Source organism: Gnatocerus cornutus, chromosome 3, assembly GCF_029298725.1.
Source record: "Gnatocerus cornutus isolate USDA-ARS CGAHR chromosome 3, icGnaCorn1.1, whole genome shotgun sequence".
NCBI lineage: Eukaryota > Metazoa > Arthropoda > Insecta > Coleoptera > Tenebrionidae > Gnatocerus > Gnatocerus cornutus.
In genome coordinates, this window is record NC_142235.1 from 16,414,543 (window position 1) to 16,434,625 (window position 20,083).

At 39.5% G+C, this 20,083-nt stretch overlaps 5 protein-coding genes across 7 annotated transcripts; 1 reads left to right on the forward strand and 4 right to left on the reverse strand.

The window, feature by feature from the left end:
• Positions 1–949: 949 nt before the first annotated feature.
• Positions 950–2,680, reverse strand: LOC148177577 (uncharacterized). Of its 2 annotated transcripts, none has more exons than XM_088031984.1 (4): positions 2,546–2,680; positions 2,280–2,469; positions 1,756–2,234; positions 950–1,713 (listed from the first exon to the last, which is right to left on the reverse strand). In XM_088031984.1, the coding sequence occupies exons 1-4, from the start codon at positions 2,598–2,600 to the stop codon at positions 1,271–1,273; spliced, it is 1,167 nt and encodes a 388-aa protein (XP_087888110.1). In that variant the 5' UTR covers positions 2,601–2,680; the 3' UTR covers positions 950–1,270. The 2 variants fall into 2 exon arrangements, with proteins under 2 accessions (XP_087888110.1, XP_087888111.1); XM_088031985.1 differs by having other exon boundaries at positions 950–1,707; positions 2,546–2,679.
• A 17-nt stretch (positions 2,681–2,697) lies between these two features.
• Gmer (GDP-L-fucose synthase-like protein) lies at positions 2,698–3,909 on the reverse strand. The gene is made up of 4 exons (XM_088031999.1): positions 3,703–3,909; positions 3,544–3,658; positions 3,024–3,495; positions 2,698–2,976 (listed from the first exon to the last, which is right to left on the reverse strand). The coding sequence occupies exons 1-4, from the start codon at positions 3,834–3,836 to the stop codon at positions 2,741–2,743; spliced, it is 957 nt and encodes a 318-aa protein (XP_087888125.1). The 5' UTR covers positions 3,837–3,909; the 3' UTR covers positions 2,698–2,740.
• A 9-nt stretch (positions 3,910–3,918) lies between these two features.
• Sms (spermine synthase) lies at positions 3,919–7,493 on the forward strand. Of its 2 annotated transcripts, none has more exons than XM_088031989.1 (5): positions 3,919–4,314; positions 4,376–4,487; positions 6,527–6,649; positions 6,696–6,940; positions 6,987–7,493. In XM_088031989.1, exons 1-5 carry the CDS (start codon positions 4,033–4,035, stop codon positions 7,332–7,334), a joined length of 1,110 nt encoding a protein of 369 aa, XP_087888115.1. In that variant the 5' UTR covers positions 3,919–4,032; the 3' UTR covers positions 7,335–7,493. The 2 variants fall into 2 exon arrangements, with proteins under 2 accessions (XP_087888115.1, XP_087888114.1); XM_088031988.1 differs by lacking the exon at positions 4,376–4,487 and adding an exon at positions 6,308–6,419 and having other exon boundaries at positions 3,924–4,314.
• Positions 7,494–11,001: 3,508 nt separating this feature from the next.
• Positions 11,002–12,861, reverse strand: LOC148177580 (protein I'm not dead yet-like). The gene is made up of 4 exons (XM_088032056.1): positions 12,442–12,861; positions 11,750–12,403; positions 11,325–11,705; positions 11,002–11,276 (listed from the first exon to the last, which is right to left on the reverse strand). Exons 1-4 carry the CDS (start codon positions 12,799–12,801, stop codon positions 11,004–11,006), a joined length of 1,668 nt encoding a protein of 555 aa, XP_087888182.1. The 5' UTR covers positions 12,802–12,861; the 3' UTR covers positions 11,002–11,003.
• Positions 12,862–14,334: 1,473 nt separating this feature from the next.
• LOC148177581 (protein I'm not dead yet-like) lies at positions 14,335–17,476 on the reverse strand. Its single transcript, XM_088031933.1, is given in 4 exon segments — positions 14,335–15,545; positions 16,389–16,746; positions 16,796–17,172; positions 17,289–17,476. Coding segments are annotated over 4 exon segments (1,722 nt in total). The 5' UTR covers positions 17,290–17,476; the 3' UTR covers positions 14,335–14,559.
• Positions 17,477–20,083: the final 2,607 nt, after the last annotated feature.

The following is a 20,083-nucleotide window of genomic DNA, read 5'->3' on the forward strand; positions in this document are numbered from 1 at the left end:
TCTCAAACCTCATGACGCCACCAAAATCCGAAAAAATAGCAAAAATCAAAGAAACAAACTGTTTCGAGAGCTAATGTTTTAAACAAAATCGAATGATCGAATGTTTTTACCAAAAAATCCTAAGAAGTCCAAACAATTTTGAAAATTACGAGTGCGGCCTCTCCTTTCATTGCGAAGAAAATGGACCGGTCCGCATGCGATTCAAATCTTGAAAATTTTCGTAAACTAACCTTATTAAATTCATTGGTACTTGTAGCTTCAAGCCTTTGAAACACTCTCAGGGGCACTTTGAAGCACTACACTTGTCCGAAACACACAAGAAATTAGTCTTTTTCGAAATTTGAAACACGCACGACGCATACTGCGCACACACGTCATCACAACTATGCAAGGTACCAACTTTAAGAAGCAAAACTTACTACTCGAATTATTTATTTTGGATTTCTTCACTTTGATTCGAAGCGTGTCGAAAATTATTAACGGAAAATTTATCAAGTAATTAAAAAAGACAAAAATTCACAATTGAAATAAATATGCAGGTAAGAATTTAGTTTTCTTTTATTAGTTGTACGAGCACGACCACCAACCCATAAAACAAAAGTAACTGAAACGGAATATGAGAAGTTTAAATTTGGGTGTTTACACATCTCTTTATTTTAATTAATACATTTTTGGCAAAACGCGACGTGGTGTAACCCCCAGGCTAACAATTTTTTTGTGTACGTTATGGAACGAATGTTTCATCACTGTTACGTCACAGCTTTAAATAAAGTGAAATTAGAATCTATTGTTCCTTTTGTAACATGTTTACCAAAAGAACACGCACCGTGGGGGCTTTTAGAATCAAATTCTGTAAATTTCCTTGTTGTAACGTTTAAAGGTTAATTTAATTTCAGAACATCCCTCTGGCGCGTAATTTATTTATTTAGTCTGGGAAATAAAACGCCGATTCGCTTTTCCACTTTTTTTTATTTACTAAAATATATAATTTTGATAAAATCAGTTTGTACTAGTTTAAAATACAGTCTAATATTGTCGTTTCGATACAGCTGCCTACCTTCCTACTGTCTTCCTATCGTATTATATACAGATTAACATAATATAGTACAAACGCAGTAAAATTAAACCTACAGAACAATACTTCATAATCATGATGGAGATGTAAGCAGTCTTCACTAAATGGAATATGTTAAAATAGCAAAAACGAGTGGTAGAAGTGGCTCTAAAACAGACCAAAACTTAATATCAATAATACAAGAAGAAAGGAATGTTAGTCATCTGTCCCACTCCTATCTTCATTTAAAACTTCTCGGCTTGTGTAAGGAGGCGGCGGCTCGTTCAAATTCAAACGATCGGTTTGAGCATGAATAACGTCGAGATATGAAGGTGGCTGGTCCTCTTCAGTGAAAAGAAGAGGATCAGAGACATCACAATTATCAATGATATGATTGGTAGGAGGTAACCTCGTATTGCGATATGGATAAACAATGCATTGATTATTTAAAGTAATGTTTTCAATAGTGGAAGGGGTGGCCACTGAGTGACTTAAGTCGGTTTTGCGCGCCATGAGCACCACGCGAGAGGCGAGAACTAAGAAAAGTAGAATAACAAAGAGAATACAGAGAGTGCAGATTGTGATGAAAAGATAGCGTGCGCCGTTGTGGCTCTGGGAGACCGTGGGGGTGCCATACTCCATTTCTTCATAAGCTACAACTGATAATTATAACCCAGCAGAGCCAGAACTGCTTACCATACAATCAGAGAGGTCCTGGCAGCACTTGGGGCGGTTGGTCACCGTGCAGTTGGGGTCGTGATGCCGGTCGCAACACCAACTCGTCGGGATACACCGCCCATCGTCACACTTCAGCTTGTCTTTGCAAGGGTCCCCATTGCACGTCTCCAGGCTCTCATCAGACCCATCTTTACAATCCGGGATCCCATCACAGATGTAATGATGGATTATACACACGCCGTTTGAGCACTGAAACATCTGATCGCTGCAAAAAATCGTTTCTTGCATCATCGGCCGGTCGTTATGGGGCGGATTATCGTCCCTCACAATAACCTCGACGGATTCCAACAAATTGTACTTTAAACTGACGCAGTAGTATTTTCCGCGGTCTTCCGGTTTCACCGGCTCAAAGCGCTTGACTGCCTTATTCAATTCACTGGGCTGGGAGACTGAGTACATTTTTCTCGCGTGCGTGCGATTGCTATCGTGTTCATGCCAAAATCTGGAAGACAACCCTCAACTGGGGGTAACGCAAGGGGGTACTGACCTTAAATCGCTTGGCTGCTTGACCCATGTTACTTGAAAGTCGTAGAAATTTCTGTTAGTTTCGAAAGGCACTAGATCACAGAGTAAGGAAAAATTCGCCCCTGCCCTTTCTTCCACGACCGCGGAAGAGACAGGAGTGAAGTTATCACCGGAGCATTTTATTATTTGTAAGCTGAGTTCGCTTGGATTACCTAAAAGCAAAATTACATAACCTCAAACTTCGAGCACTTGCAACGCGGCAATGGGGGCTCCCCAGACCGTACTCACATCTTAAACAACTAAGGAGACTTAAAACTAAGAAAAACACCAACGATGGATACATTTTTACGCATTTTTTTTAAATTTTCTCGGAAGCCATTTTTGTGTCACTTTGACATTTGAGGCATTTGTTTTTTTAGGAGGAAAATGGCGGCGGGAAGTGGTTAGAGTCACAACAAATTTATTTAAAAAATTAGATTTACATTAATTTCTGGCCGTTTTGGCGTTTGCTCTGTACCAATCCGCGCTTGCCTTTATCGCAACCGGAAACGGGGTGAACTGGAAGTCCGGTAAATACTTCCGGAGCTTCGCATTGCTCGCGGTTTTTTTGTACTGCCCGTCAGCTTTAGTGACATCAAAGACAATTTCCCCCTTAAAATCCACAGCCTTCGCCAACTCCTCCGTCAATTGTTTGATGGAGACCTCCGCGGACTCGTCCACTGAAAAAAAAAAGTTGACATAACCCCACTTTTTCACCACATCTCACCAGATAAAATAATGGGGTCCACTTCATTGTACTCGCGCAGCACCCACAAAAACAGTCGCGCCAAGTCTAAGGAGTATATGAACTGGCGGAGGGGCTTCCCGGTGCCTAAGACTGTGAACGTGGAGCCCCCCGCCTCGACCACATCGTGTAGTCTTCGAATTAGACCGGGAATGACGTGACTAGACTCAAGATTGTAGTTATCATGGGGGCCAAAGACGTTACAGGGGACCACTGAAGTGAAGAGACACCCGTGTTGCTCATGGTAGGCTCTGTTCATAACGTCAATCATACGTTTGGCGTAGCTGTAACCGAAATTTGAAGGATGAGGGGGCCCGTTGTGGATCATCGTCTCGTCGATCGGATAAGTGGTTTTGTCGGGGAAAATGCACGTGGAAAGACAGGAGACGACTTTTTTTACCCCCAATTCGTGGCTCACTTGCAGGACGTTACTGTTCATTTCCAAATTGTTTCGCTAAAATTGTAAATACCGGCGATTTTGGTGAAGTTAAGGGAGCCTTACCAAGAAGTCCAAGTTGTGAGACATGTTGTGAAACAACCCCCCGACCATGGCAGCCAAGTGGATCACATGCGTGGGCTTGTGTCTCTCAAACAGTTGCTTGGTGGCTTGGAGATCACTAAAAACTGTCTTTAAAATGACTTTGGGTTATCATAAATTTACCATAAATTGGCGTCTTTGCTGCTGACAAAAACCCATGTTTCGTCGGGGCGCTTCTCCTCCTCCACCACAGTCTGAATGGCTTTTCCAACAAGCCCTGCGCCCCCCGTCACCAGAATCTTCTTAAACTCCCCCATAATCCCAGTCCACGTCTCAAAACATTCAAACTGACATAAATCATGTGACTGGCAGTCGTACCAATTTAGTTACCTTGACCCTGTCAAGTTGGTGCGATCTGTCAATCTGTCACAACTGTCACTTTTGACACATTCTCATTTTTGTGGTTAGGTCGTGAAACCGGCACTTTTTGCCCCTAATCCCGTAAAATCCACAATGTCGGTGCACACGATTCTCCTGGACTTCTCAGTGGACCCGTCCGCAGTAAAAAATGATTCTCAAGTGTCAGTTGTGTGTTCAAATATCGAAAACGTCCTCCGCGAATACCTCTCGAATCTCAAGACCCTTACCACGATCCCATTCGAGACAGATTTACTGAAATTGTATTCGAGTGATGGTGGTGTCTCGGCGACTCTTCGGGTTTTCAAGACGGGACTTATCACTCTCAACATCGAATATCTCAAAGTGGAGACTCAGGAGGCTCAATTGAGTTTTGAGGTAACGGAAGAGTGTGATCGTGTGACTTTTGTACAGTGTACTTGGTAACATTTTTTTACAGCGGACCAAAGTTTTAGAGCAGAAATTACGAATCGTTTTAAATTGTTACCGATCTAAACTGCTTCCTCCAATTAAGAGAGGGACACACATTGATGTGTATATTCTTAGCTCAGGTTCGAACTAGTTTTAGGAATAAAGGGTATGTAGGTGGGGCCATTTCAACACGCTTTAAAGACACTTGAATAAAACGGAGTTGGTCGCATTCAACACTCATGTGGTTCAATAAAAGTTGCTATATTTTGTTGGCTTTCGCATAACTTCCTATTGATTGATCAAACGATTCTAATTTTAAAAATTAGCGAAATCCTCAAGGTTTGGAGCGGTGTATACTTGGTTGTCTATCTTTATTAGCACAGCCGACTCGGAAATTTGAACTATGTTGGTAGCACTGCTTAACTCAAAACGTCAAAGATTTACCACTTTTTCAATTCGGTTTAAGTTAGATTATACAAGGTGTTTATAAATGTTTCTAGCATCAAGGGTGGCGCTATTTGCCGCATTGTTTTCATAGTGAATATAACTACCTATTTTGAAAATTATTCATATTGTCACTTACGTCAACGACGTTTTTTGATTTTTTGGTTTCAAATCATAAGTAGAACAGTTTTTTTCCCAAACTTTTTTGCTCCATGATTGAGGTTAACTACAAATGTCGGTTGAAAGAATCTAAACCCACATTTATAATGAGCGGCAACTTTCTTTGACATTTCATAGCCACCCTTGATGCTAGTAACATTTATAAACAATTTGTAGCACATTTATCTAACCTATTTTTTTATGTGTACAAAATATAGCTTCTTTCGTAATTAAAAAACTTATAATTTTACTGCGGTGAAGATAACCTCGTTTCATCATTCATTTTTTGTTTCATTGTTTTTGCTTGTGATGTAATAATCTAAGGGACTAAAATTAAACTATTAAATGTTTCATAATCATAACTTCATATTGTGTTCTTTTTGAGTTTTTATTATGAACATATTAGGCATGGATTTGAACTGTCTTGGTGTGTACAGTTGCAAACATTTTTTCTCATAATTTTTTGCTATACAGAAATATCTTGTTCACTTAATAAATTGAATTTAGAAAAAGTAGCGAAAGTGGGTCAATTTCCACTTTTTTTCAAAATTGCGAGGGCTAAGAACGATAAAGAATTTTGATTAATTCAAAGAGTCGAAGGAATTAAAAAACTAGAAAGAAGGTAAAGAATTCATAGCGATAAAGGAATTCGAAAGAATGTAAAGAATAAGAAAATACTCGGTATTTCAAAATGATTTTCATCTAGTGCTTTTCGATGTAAATTAAAAAATGCCGCTTTACGCAGATAATGATTAGAACGTTGATTGCATAACCTCAACATACTCTTCAAAAATAGGGGTTACGAGGACAATTCAACTGCTAAAGGGATAAAACTGACTCAGTCTCTGTCTAATTTTGCGGTTTGTTGTTTATATTTCTTGCTTTTTACAATTTTGACGTTTGACAATTGCCACAGTGCGAGCGGCACAACAAGAATCATTTTGAAATACGGTGTATAAACAGTTAAAGAAGCTAAATAAGAGACCTGAGAAGAGTCAAATAGAATACCTAAGAAAACTAAAAAAACAAAACAGTTATGATCAAAGAACGATAAACGAACGAAGAACGATAAATAAGAATGAGGAATTGAAATAAATGTAATAAAAACGGGAGAAAGAGATAAAAGAATTAGAGAAAAACAAATACAATTTCTGCATATTTTGTTTTCTTATCTTCACCGTTGTTGATCTCCCCTCTTGCCACCGGTTGCAATGGCCCCCTTTTCCGAGTACCGCCATTTCGAGACATTTAGGTACTCCCATTTGCTTGTCATCTAGTCTTTTAATTTTTTTATCGTATGGCTTGTCCCCCGTTCAAGCAAGGCTTTTTTTATGTTTTGATGCATGCAAATTTTTAGCGTTGCAAGGGAATTAATCGGGACATAACAGAGCGTGTCGTCGCAATCCAAAGAAGCCAATGTTTGGTGCCTATCAAGAGGGGCACTTTCAAGAGGTACTACCCCAGTTCAGGTTCGTAAAAAGCTAGTTTCGATGCGAAGAGACGCTTTTGCACGCTCACCTTCTTTCACCATTTTGACGAGGAGTTAGTCGTCGGACTTATGGGAGTTTTCTTGTAGATGATCGGTTGTTAGAGTACGACATTGATGAGTTGGTGTTCGAGGAACGCACTCCGTATCAGAAGATACAAATTGTTCATTCCAAGAGCTTGGGGAATATGTTGGTACTTGATGATCTACAAAGTAAATATTGTTGTGCCTTAACTCCAATACTTAAGTCGAGTTGTAGATATCTCTGAGGCTGATCTGATCTACACCGAGACACTAATGGGACGAGGAATCGAAGACTACAAAGACAAAGAAATTGTGATCCTCGGCGGAGGCGACGGCGCTCTTCTCTACGAACTCTTAAAAGAGAAACCAAAGGAAGTCATCATGCTTGAAATCGACGACGTCGTCATGAAAGCGTGCGCGAAGCACATGAGGTCGATCTGCGGCGACGTCTTGGACAACCTGGAAGGACCCAACTACCAAGTACTCTTCGAAGCTTTCACCACTCTTTCTTATTTTTCTATTCTAGGTCATCGTCGGCGATTGCATCAAAGCCGTCGAGCAATACATCAAAGAAGGAAGAAAGTTCGATTATGTCTTCGGCGACTTGACGGACGTTCCTCTTTCTGAAACCCCAACTGGTGAACTGTGGGACTTCATCAACAAGATTCTTCAGATGTCGTTCAAGATCCTCAAACCTAATGGGAAATTTATGACTCATGTGATTGGATCTGCAGCTTGTGACGCCTTGAAGATGTACGAAAAACAGCTGATGAAGTTGCAGCCGGCGGTCAAGTTTACCACGTCGCATGCTTTCATCCCGTCGTTCCTCGAAGATTGGGTTTTCTATCAAGTGTTCTTTGAGAAGAAGCAATAACGGATTCTTCTTTTTAGATCTATTAAATTTGTTGTTTGTAGGTAGTATTTGCATGTATGTTACCAAAAATCTATGAGTTTCTTTGTTAGTTAGTTTGTTTTTCATATTGAGTATTTTTGTAACTTCTTGGATTGATTAGAATAAAATAGAAGTCCTTAACGGTTTTTCTTTTACCTGACACCTGTTTGGTTCATCGAGAAGAAACTAAAGAGAATGAAAGAAGAAAGAACAATATTAAAAAAAAAGTTGAAATAAAATAGAAGGCCCTTCAAGCTCTCCATGGCAACTCCCGTTTGACCTGACAAATTTCACGACAGTTTAGACCTCTTTCAAAATTTTCCGTTTATCGCCCCCAACGACACCACTTCCATGAACCACTAGAAGAATGCAAAAGAACCGGACAAGCCATGAATTGTCAAAGAGGACCTCCACAATGTAACCTCAATCCATGCAAGATTCCTGCAAGACGCCAACCATGCTGTAACCCAAACACGAGGAAAGGTCCGTGTTACTGTGAAAACGATCCATGCTGCCCTACAAAGAAGAATTGCCAACGAAGTCAGAAAACCGTTCCGTGCAAAAAGAAAAATCCTTGCCAGAAAGTTGACCCATGTAAGACCCAACAACCTTGCTGCTGTAGTAAGCAAGTGGATCCTTGCCCAAAAAAGAAGAGAGTTGATCCTTGCTGTAAGAAGAAAGTTGACCCTTGTTGTCAGAAGAAAGTTGTTCCTTGCTGTAAGAAGAAAGAGCAGCCTTGCTGCTGCCCGCCTCCTAAAAGGAGTACTGCTGATACTTGCTGCCCCCCCAAGAAAGCAAATCCTTGCTGTCAGAAGAAAATCGATCCTTGCTGCGTGAAGCCAGTTGGGCCGGTCTGTTGGACTAATGTGAATTCTTGCTGCTCAAAATGGTAGCGGAGGCCCCAATTTTCAATTAAAAACAATCTAAAGTACGACACGTGTTTTATTTCTGAAGACTCCGAAATAAAAAAGTTTTAAGCGAGATCAAAATGAATAATAGAAGGCGTAATTTTGTATTCATAGCAACTCCTCTTTCAACTCTGTCAAAATTTTTTGTACAAAATTTTCATCATGAATTTCCTTTCGAATTTAGGCCGGATTTTTAAAATTCCCAGTTCTTTGGTCAGAAGGGGCCTCCATGAAGCTCCTGCATCGCCCAAGTCTACGTTCCATCGCACCAGCATCTACGAAAAAGCGCTAGAAGAATGTAAGAAAGCGGGAGAAACCATGAAGAAAGTTACCGAAAAGGCAACAAAACCTCCACCGTTTCAAGTCAATCCTTATGCGGATTCTCTGGTTTCCGATCAAATCGAATGGATGCAGAAATTTATGGTGGGGTTCAATAATTCGTTCCTTTGGAGCTCGAAAGAAGTAACTGAAGATAAGTTCAAGATTCTTTCTAATCTGGAGGTGTACTATTCTAAGTTAAAAGATTCGTGTTATTGTAATGCGTCTGGGTCCAAAAATAAAGGCCCTTACGATCCCTGCAAAAGGAAGGAAAATCCTGGTGACAAGAAGAAAGACCCTTGCGCAAAGAAGAAACAAGATCCCTGTGCGAAGAAGAAACAAGACCCTTGCGCAAAGAAAAAACAAGACCCTTGTGCGAAGAAGAAACAAGACCCTTGCGCGAAGAAGAAGGAAGATCCTTGCGCAAAGAAAAAACAAGATCCTTGTGCGAAGAAAAACGCAGGAAACTCTTCCGGCTCAAAGAGTAAAATAGAACCTTGCCCCCAAAGGAGTGGAAGCAAAGGACAAAACTCTCGCGGTTCACAAATGAAAATAGAACCTTGTCCTCAAAATAGTGGAGGGAAAGGACAAAACTCTCGGGGCTCAAAGACGAAAATAGAACCTTGTCCTCAAAATAGTGGAAGGAAAGGACAAAACTCTCGGGGCTCAAAGACGAAAATAGAACCTTGTCCTCAAAATAGTGGAGGGAAAGGACAAAACTCTCGCGGCTCAAAAAAGAAAATAGAACCTTGTCCTCAAAATAGTGGAGGAAAAGGACAAAACTCTCGCGGCTCAAAGAAGAAAATAGAACCTTGTCCTCAAAATAGTGGAGGAAAAGGACAAAATTCTCGCGGCTCAAAGAAGAAAATAGAACCTTGTCCTCAAAATAGTGGAGGAAAAGGACAAAACTCTCGCGGCTCAAAGAAGAAAATAGAACCTTGTCCTCAAAATAGTGGAGGAAAAGGACAAAACTCTCGCGGCTCAAAGAAGAAAATAGAACCTTGTCCTCAAAATAGTGGAGGGAAAGGACAAAACTCTCGCGGCTCCAAGAAGCAAATACATCCGTGCCCTCAAAGTAATGAAGACTCTCGCGGCTCAAAAACAAAAATAGATCCGTGCCCACAAACCAATGGAGGCTCTGGCGGCTCAAAGAAAAAAATAAATCCTTGCCCCCAAATGAAGGGCAACTTTAGCGGCAAGATGAAAGAAAATCCTTGTGGGAAGAAAAAGGAAAATTTTTACGAAAAGAAGAAACAAGATCCTTACGGAAAAAAGAAGTGCAGCAGCCTTGAAGACCGCAAGCGGATTCAGGAACCTTCTAACCAACCACAGAAACGTTGTAAATCGTATCTACAGATCAATCAGTCTCCACTGTTGGCAAAAGTAAGATGGCAGCGTTCTTTGTCAAAAATCTCCAAGACAGTTGAACCTCCTAAAGAAAAAAACAAAGGTTGTTTTCAAAATGTTTTCTCTTTTTTAATTTTTTTAGATTTTAGATATCTTTGAACTTGTGGATATAGTTGACTGCGAGAAGAGTAAGGTAGTTAACGAATCAGGATGCCAGTACCAAAATAAGGAGTATTTTTCGTACAGTAAAACTGCTTTTTACGATTTAGAGGTGTTTATGGGTCCCCAACGAACCAAGAATAAAAAGTGTAAAGAATAGTGTTAATATTTTATTAAAGTCGACCTAAAGTAAAAAAGAAGTTTTTCATTCTCAGTAAACCAAATAAAAAAAACAAATTTGATGGTACAGTGGCGGCCAAAATAAAACGGTACAAGTTTTGGATCATAATATTTTTGTGTAATAAAGCAGGGGTTTTATTTTATGTGGTGGCTAGGTATTTCTTTTGGTTTTGGAATATATGGCTACCAATGCGGTAGGGATCACTGAGCACTAATATTTCACAGATTGATTTTATTTCTAACAAATAATTGTGAAATCATGCCAACAGAGTACAAAAGGCGAAACACAAATCGTGGAAATTATAGTGAAAAAAGTTTGAGAAACACATGCGAAAATTATGGTAAAACTGCATTTAAAAAAAAAACAAAGAAGTGACCATTAACTGGTCATTATTAGTTGTTTTATGAAAAAGTTTGGAAGTTGAAGCTGTTTTCATATGTACTATTTTACTATTAATCACTATTGTAAACTCTCCCTTTTTACATTGGCCAACTCACCCAGCTCAACGGGGATAAATGGCCAAATGCAACTTATTTTTCCATATATTAAACTTTCGGTGTTATTTTTTGTTCACCTATTGACACAATAGTTGAGCAGTTGTAGAAAAATAATAACACGAGCTTAGGCTTACCCTATCAGCAAAATGCAGAAAAGAACAAAAAAAAACTTTATTCAATAAATATAAAGTTACATAAACATAAGAACATAAATCAAGCAAAACGTGAATGGTATAAAAAGTTAGTGAGCTGTAGAATTCTCAGAAGGAGCTTCGGCCCAGCTTGGAAACGTTGAAAAATCCCAAATAATTGAACCCAGCCAAGGGAAAATAGCCAGGAGCATTGCAAACGAAATAACTTGAAGACCCGAAGCACATTTAATCATCTCCAAACTTCTCATGTTGCACGGAGCTGCTGCTATTGCATTTGGAGGCGTAGAAACTGGAAGACAGAATGCAAAAGAGCACGTTAGGCCCACCGGCATCATCAAATACATCGGATGAATTCTTGCTTTCTACAAATAAGCTATAGTGTATTTCCATCACAAACTCTTCAATCTTACTCTACAAATACTGGCAACTACTGGCAGCAAAATGTTAGCAATAGCCGCATTGCTCGTAAACTGGGTCACTACCATTATAATCAGACAGATGATGATCATAATGACCATTGGTTCGAGTGCGGTAACTCCTTCGAGTTTGACAGCGACCCAGTCTCCCATACGACTGGCTCCAATTCCATCAGCCAACGCAAAACCGCCTCCAAGAAGAAAAATTAGACCCCAATGCATTTTCTGCTGGATGAAGCGCCAGGTGATGAGCGGGGGAGATGGATACGATGGTCTTAAGGTTTCGTCATTGCTAAACATGTGGATGAAGTCCCATTTAGCGGGAAAAACGAAAAACAAGACGACGACGATCATGGCAGCAGTCGAATCTCCAACCTTACAAAAATGAGAAGAAATTGTGTATTTATGTGAAATCTTACGGGTGTTTTGGTTAGTAACTTTGGCCACCCTGGCATAAATCCCGGGCTTCGGAAGAACCACAGTAAGACCACGATGATGAACAAGATGCCCACTTGTATCTCATGAGCGCTTAACGGTCCCAGAGCGGTCAGTTTATCAGAGAGGACTTTTCTGGTTATCTGATTTCCTTCCTCACCGACATCGATAGCTTCGGCGTCTTTGGAATGCGGTCTGCAAAGACCCATGAACCAAAATTGGAGCCATATCCAAGATGGGTACATGATGGCCAACATAAGAGGAAAATTACAAAAGAGCCAACTGTTGAACTCAACCCCAGGACTGTCCGGGAATAGACCTTCGTAAATCCCTTTGAGTACCAAGTTGGTACCACTGCCAACAACACAACCAAGACCACCAATACCCGCGGCGTAAGCGGTACTTATATAGAAGCACATGGCGACGTTGGTCGGGCGTCTGGCCATAGGATCCACTTCCGCCGCCGGGTCTTCTTCAGGTTCCCACTTCCTCCCCATACCTTGCGCTTCGAGTTCGGTCAAAACAGCGTCAATAATTGGAATCATCATCGCCGTGGCAGCAGTGTTAGAAATCCACATTGAAACCAACATGGTCAAAGTCACCAGGCCGAAGTTCAACCGCCGGAAGCTGCAACCGATCTAATCCAAGCGTTATAACCATTCAACCACCAACTTACCAGTTTGATGACATGCAAAGAAATTCTCACGTGAAGATTGCAACTTTCCACGGCCAGGGCTACAATCAAACCTCCGACGAACATCATATTGGCTTCTTTGAAGTAACTCAGCGAAGTCTTCTTAGTGCTCAAGATGCCCATCGTCGGAAATAGGACGAGGGGAATCAAGGACGTTATTGCTAGAGGAAGAACTTCAAAAACCCACAATCCACCCATCAAAGCCACGACGTATAAGCAGCGCATGTGGACGACATTGTCGAAGACAAAAATCGGCAGGAGGATGATCGGGTACACGATAACGAAGATGGTCTTCCAGTAGATTCTCGCATTACGAGCAATTAGTGCACAAGAACACGCCATTTTGGAAGTGTCACTTTTTTGGAAAAACGAAGCCAACTTTGCATATGAAAATTGACTCTAAGGTTGCTTCAACTTTAAATAAATACTCCAATAAAAAATATGTACAGTTTATTAAATATTCGCACTATAAATATAATACAGCGTCATTGAACAAATTAAAAACAATTACACGTTTACATCAGAGTTAATTACCCTGTGAGGTCAAAAATAATCCAAAAATAATCGGCGATGATATATTTCCCTTACCGACAAACTGATACCTCTAGAAGTAGGATAATTAGAAAGGTTCAGCCATCGCTTTTCGCGAACCTTCTTTGGTAAAAATTCAGACTTACCCATTCTATATTCGAAAATTCGAAAATTATATGATTCTATTTCGGTCGATATCTCGTTTAATTTTGAAGCCATCTTTTGTTGTTTTGGCTCATTTTACGCAGAATTTCACGCAGAATCCAAAACTGTGTTAATTTTTCTCGTACGTCAACAAACAACTGAATTCGAAGCGCTTAAAGTTTCGAACCGTAAATTTTTACTTCCGAAATGTTTAATGCTCCATATCAAATTTTGAATTTTTGATCGCCACTCGTAAACTATTTTAACTACTGATTTAAGATTTGGCCAGTTGATAGATTTCGAGCTGTTCTTTCGATTGATGTATAACTGAAAGATATCAAAAGTCATTTACGCACTGAAAAAGTTCGTTAAAAATGATTCCGAAAAGACCCACTGTAAACCAAATTCTGTCAATACCTTGTTTATTTGTAAAGCAAACTCAAATTATTTGTGCTCATTTGACGCAGAATTTTACACAGAATCCAAATCTGTGCGGATTTTTATTGTACGTAAACTAATAATCGCATTAGAAGCGTTTAAAATTTTGGGTTGTTTCCAGATGGAAAAAAATTTGAAGCTCCGGAAGATTTACTGCTCAATATCTCCGGAACAACGACAGATAGAAATATGCAGTCTTCGCCATTATTTTTCTCGCTCGTTTGTTGCTTAGAATTCCTTCTCAGGTATCCAAAATTCGATGGCAATTTGTTGAAAAAAAATCTCATACGATGAAAATTTCTAAATTTTTGTTTCTTTGACCGCCACTCATAAACTGTTTGACCTATCAATCTGAAATTTGACCAGTTGATAGATCTTGAGCTGCTTTTCTGACTAATGTATAATTCAAAGTATTAAACGTCATTTTTGCATCGAAAAAGTTTGTTTAAATTTGTGAAGTAAACTTAAGTTATTGGAGTTCATTTAACGCAGAATTTTACTCAGAATCTAAAAATGTGTAAATTTTTAACCGACCCCAACAAATAACTGGATTAGAAACGATTGAAATTTAGAGGGCAAAAATTTTGAACCCCTGTAATATAAGCGCTCAATATCTTCGGAACAACGACAGATAGAAAGATACAACCTTTGTCACCGGTTTCCTCGCGCTTTTCTTTCTTATAGAATCCGCTGTCAGATATAAAAAATTCAGTAGTCAATTTTATTGGAAAAAAAATGATTCAAACGATGAAAATACTCCAATAAAAAATATGTACAGTTTATTAAATATTCGTACTATAAATATAATACAGCGTCATTGAACAAATTAAAAACAATTACACGTTTACATCAGAGTTAATTACCCTGTGAGGTCAACAATAATCCAAAAATAATACCACGTGTCTTCGGCGCTGATATATTTCCCTTACCGACAAACTAACAATACCAATAGACCGAGAAAATCTCGCCAGTCTTAAATTTTGTACTTTACGTGTCCACCCAACCTGGATACGTGTCTAAATCCGTGTAAATCACAGGCGCCAGAAATGGGAAGATGGCAAAAAGAACCAGAAGACTGACTATTGCCACCCCAAGTCCCGCTTTGCACATTTCCGTGGAGGGCATGTTGCAAGGAGCCGCTGCTATGGCGTTTGGGGGCGTCGAAACCGGAAGACAATACGCGAAGGAGCAGCAGAGGGATGTCGGCAACATGAGGTACAATGGATGCACCTTTCCAACCTAAAACTCATTGTTAAATTAAGAGTAAAAAGTTCTTCCTCGTACCTTCGACATCTCGGCCAAAACCGGAAGCAACACGTTCGCCACAGCCACATTACTGGAAAACTGCGTCAACAGCGTCGCAAAAAGACACGAAATCGCCATCACAGCAAACTTCGGCAACGTGGCGATCCCATGGAGATGATGGGCTATCAACTCGCTCATCTTACTCTCCTTCGACGCCTCAGCCAGAGCAAAACCGCCTCCAAGGAGGAAGATCAACCCCCAAGGCAATTTCTGTTGTACAACTTTCCACGTGATGAGAGCCTGTGATGGGGCTTTCGGCCTCTTTGCTTCGTCTTTACTGAAAATATACAAGAAGTCCGGACGAGCTGGGACGATAAAAAGTAGAAGGACCACAATTAAGGCAGCAGTGGCATCTTTCACTTTGTGTTGGGTGATCATTTCGGCCCAGCCTGTGATGAATTGGGGCTTTCGGAAGAACCATAGAAGGACCGAGAGGATGAAGAGGGCAGCTACAGCGGCTTCGTGGAAAGACATGGGACCCATTTCTTTGATTTTGTTGCGGATGAGTTTGCGAGCGACAGCTTCGCCTTGTTGGCCGACGCGGATTTTTTTCGCGTCCTGGGAGTTGGGGCGGAAAAGACCCATAAAGATGGTTTGGAGCCAGACGAGGGAGAGGTACATCATGACGATCATCATGGGGACGTTGATGAACATCCATTTGGCGAACTCTGGAAGTTAAATTGACATTTTCAAACGGGACAGCTTATAGACTAAATATTTTTAGACAGACGTAACAGTTTCTGCTTCATATATTATTTATAACTTTAAGATAATATTTTCTTAGAACCCACGTACTTTTGTAAACATCAGTTTTGATGCTCGTTTAATGTTTTTCTTGTTCTTCGTAACTTGTCAAGAATTTTAACATTTTTTTCTGCTTTAATAAGACGTAATTGTTATCTTCGTGGGAAAGACATTAATTAAATATTATTAAAAGAGATAATAAAATTATAATTTTTTGTAAGCTCTGTTACATATTATGGTTTTTCAAAGGCCATTTTTTGTACGGTAAAAATAGATCGCGTGTTAGAAAAGTTTAAGATCCTGAAATGAACCAATTATGACTTCATTAGCAAGTGTTAATCTGTTTATAAATAGATCGTAGAGTACCAAGTTCTATTTTTAGTTTTATGTGCAATGTTTCATTTCCACAATCATTATAAAGACCACATTTATTTTATGAGAAGAATCAGAGAATGAGAAAATAATTCCATCGAAAAACGGAAATGAATAAAGCAAACAGAAAGTAGAAAAGTCTGTAGCAAACTGAATATTCAACAGAAATTTTACGACAAAAATTCAATTATCGGAACAGCTGCAATAACGTTTTTCCATTTAATTTCTCTTTTGTTAAAGTTAAATGACCCATATCTAAATGAGTTTGCACGAAAGAACAATTAATTTATGACTCGACCATAATTACAACCAGTTCGCACCGATTAACATTCATTTGTAGTACCATTGTTCATTTTTTGAACGTTGGTAGAACTGTCTTATTCTATGATATTTACCTACTCCAGGGCTGTCGGGGAATCTCGTCTCGTAAATCCCCTTGAAAGTTAAGTTGGTACCACTACCAACTATACAGCCCATTCCCCCAATACTGGCAGCATATGCGGTACTGATAAAATAGCACATTGTTGTCTTCGTCGGTCGTTTGTTCTCAGTGTCTGGATGAGGTTCAACTTTGCCATCTTCCAAAGAATTGTTTTCGTACATTTCACCAATTCCTTGCGTCTCTAGTTCTTTCAAAGTCGCTTCGATGATGGGAATCATCATCGCCGTAGCCGCTGTGTTGGATATCCACATGGAGACGAACATTGTCACTGTGACTAGACCGAAGTTGAGTCTCCGGGGGCTGCAGCCCACCTTGGGAAAAAACAGAAAAGTTTTCGTCTTGGCTTGAGTACCAACTCACCATTTGGATAACATGCAGGGCCACTCTTGTATGTAAATTGCAGTACTCCACAGCGATCGCAATTACCAAGCCTCCGACGAACATCATGTTCGTTTCTTTGAGATAGCAGAGGGAGGTGCGGTCCGAATCCAAGATGCCCATCAATGGGAACAAGACCATGGGAATGAGGGATGTTACTGGTAGAGGTAGAGCTTCGAAGACCCAGTACCCGGCCATGAGGAGGACCACGTAGAGGCAACGAAGCGCTGCCACATTGTTGTGGAGGAAGATCGGAAGGAGCACCAAGGGATACACCACCACGAAGATGGCCTTCCAGTAGATGCGGAGGGCCCTTAGGAGAAGTCGTGGGGCACTCGCCATACTCTCGCAAGTCTTCACTGGAAGAAAAAAAATCTCTTGTTTCTTCATTTCAACATCTAAACCATCTAAACCACTCAAAAGCGCGCCGCAAGAAGCCACTCGCGACCCTCTCCTTCTCCTCAAAAATACGTACTTTTGTTTTTCTTCGATTTTCTTTTACCAACTCAATCGATCGTGATTAGTTTGGTGGCAACGGCACATGTTTCGCGCGCACTGGTCAGATTTCTTCTCCTCTGCACGTTTATATGGAGTCGTGTTATCGACGCACTTTGGGTCTTGATCGAAATCGTCTTGACCCGAGAAAGGGGGGTCAAATCTGGCAATCTTTGTTCCGTTCGGGTTACCGGACCGTGGAGGCTCGTATTGACGTGGTGTGACGTTTTACCCTATTTCCAGTCTAATAGGTGCCGACGCTTGTTTGTGGTGGTTCTGTTTAGACGAGAAGAAGCTCGTGGCGTGATTGCAAAAGTAGTTGCAATTTTTACTTCTTGTGAAAGAGGACGCGAGCAGGACGGAGAGTTTTGCGCTTTGGGTCAAGCAGTGCTGGCGTGGTTTCAGTTTCAATTTCAATAGCAAAATTGACGTCGGATTTGACAATGAACTTGCAGAGTTTAATGAATGGGAATGTCGCAAGCAAAATTTGCACTACTGCGTGCTGCCAAATTGCAGAAAAGCGTAAATTTTTGGAAAATGCGGCATTTTCAAAACATGATACCTTCAAAAGTAGGATAATTAGAAAGGTACAGCCATCGCTGTTTGGAAATCTTCTTTGATAAAAATTCAGACTTACCCATTCCAAATTCAAAAATTTGAAAACTATGTAAATCTATTTCGGTCGATATTTCGTTTGTTTTTGAAGCCATGTTTTGTTGTTTTGGCTCATTTTACGCAGAATTTCACGCAGAATCCAAAACTGTGCTAATTTTTTTCCTACCTCAAGAAATAACTGAATTAGAAGCGCCTAAAGTTTCGAACCGTAAATTTTTACTTCCGAAATGTTTAATGCTCCATATCAAATTTTAAATTTTTGGTTTTTTAATCGCTACTCGCAAACTATTTTAACTACTGATCTAAGATTTGACCAGTTGATAGATTTAGAGCTGCTCTTTCGACTGATGTATAACTCAAAGATACCAAAATTTATTTTCGCACTGAAAAAAAATTTGTTAAAAATGATTCCGAAAAGTCCCACTGTAAACCAAATTCTGTCAATGTCTCGTTTATTTGTGAAGCAAACTCAAGTTACTTGTGCTCATTTAACGCAGAATTTCATGCAGAATCCAAAACTGTGCGGATTTTAAACGTAGTCAACAAATAATCGAATTAAATACGTTTGAAGTTTTGGGTTTTCCAAATGGAAAAAAATTTGCAGCTCCGGAAGATTTAGGGCTCAATATCTTAAGAACAACAACAGATAGAAATATGTAGTCGTTGCCATCGTTTTCCTCGCGTTTTTGTTGCATAGAATACGCTCTCAGTTATCCAAAATTCGATAGCCGATCTGTTGAAAAAAAATTCCGACTCATACGATGAACATTTCTGAATTTTTGCTTCTTTGACCGCCACTCATAAACTATTTGACCCACCGATCTGAAATTTGGCCAGTTGATAGATCTCGAGCTAAGTGTTAAACGTCATTTTCGCATCGCAAAAGTTTGTTTAAAATGACCTCCGAAAAAACTCTCTGAAAATCTAATTCGATCAATCCTACCTCGTTTATTTGTGAAGTAAACTCAAGTTATTGGTGCTCATTTAACGCAGAATTTTACTTAGAATCTAAAAATTTGTACATTTGTAATCTACCTCAACAAATAACTGGATTAGAAACGATTAAAATTATGGGATGCCACTAGAGGACAAAAACTTTGAAGCTCCGGAATATTTAGTGCTCAGTATCTCCGGAACAACGACAGATAAAATGATGCGGTCTTCGCCATCAATAGTCGATTTTGTTATGTAAAAAAAATTCGATTTAAACAATGAAAAATTTTAAATTTTTGTTTTTTTGACCGCCAGTCCTAAACTACAAGGTGTTTATAAATGTTTCTAGCATTGAAGGTGGCTCTGGAATTCCTGTCGTGTTCTACTTTGCCGCTTTGTTTTGATAGTGAATATAACTATCTTGAAAATTATTTATAACGTTACTTACCTCAACGACGTTTCAGTTACGGTTTTGTGTCCAAATTTTTGATTTTTAGGTTTTAAACCACAATTAGAACAGTTTTCTTCTCAAAACTTACTTTGCTTTATGATTGAGGTTAACTACGAATGTCAGTTGAAAAATCTAAACTCACATTTATAATGAGCGACAAATTTCTTTAACATTTCATAGCCACCCTTGATGCTAGAAACATTTATAAACAACTTGTATTTGACCTACCAATCTGAGATTGGGTCAGTTGGTAGATCTCGAGCTGTTCTTTTAGTTGATGTACAACTCAAAGTTATTAAACGTCAATTTCGCACCAAAACAGTTGGTTAAACATGACCCAGAAAATACCATTTGAAAACCTAATTTAGTTAATATCTCATTTATTTGTAAAGCACCTTGAGGTTATTGGTGCTCATTTAACGCAGAATTTCAAGCAGAATCTAAAACTGTGCAAATTTGTACCGTACGTCAATAAATAACTGAATTAGAAACGATTGAAGTTTCGAGTTGTCACCAGAGGACAAAAATTCTGGAATATTTATTGCTCGATATCTCCGGAACAACGTCAGATACAAAAATACAGTTTGCGGCATTGTTTCTCTTGCATTTTTTTGCTAAAAATCCACTCTTACTTATTCCTTATCTCAAACTCAAAAGTTGATTTTTTCGAAAAAAAAAATGACTCAAAGAGCTAAAAAATATAATATTTTCGTTTTTTTCTATCTATTCTAACTTATAGATGCCAGATTTGGTCCACTCATACACTTCAATCTGCT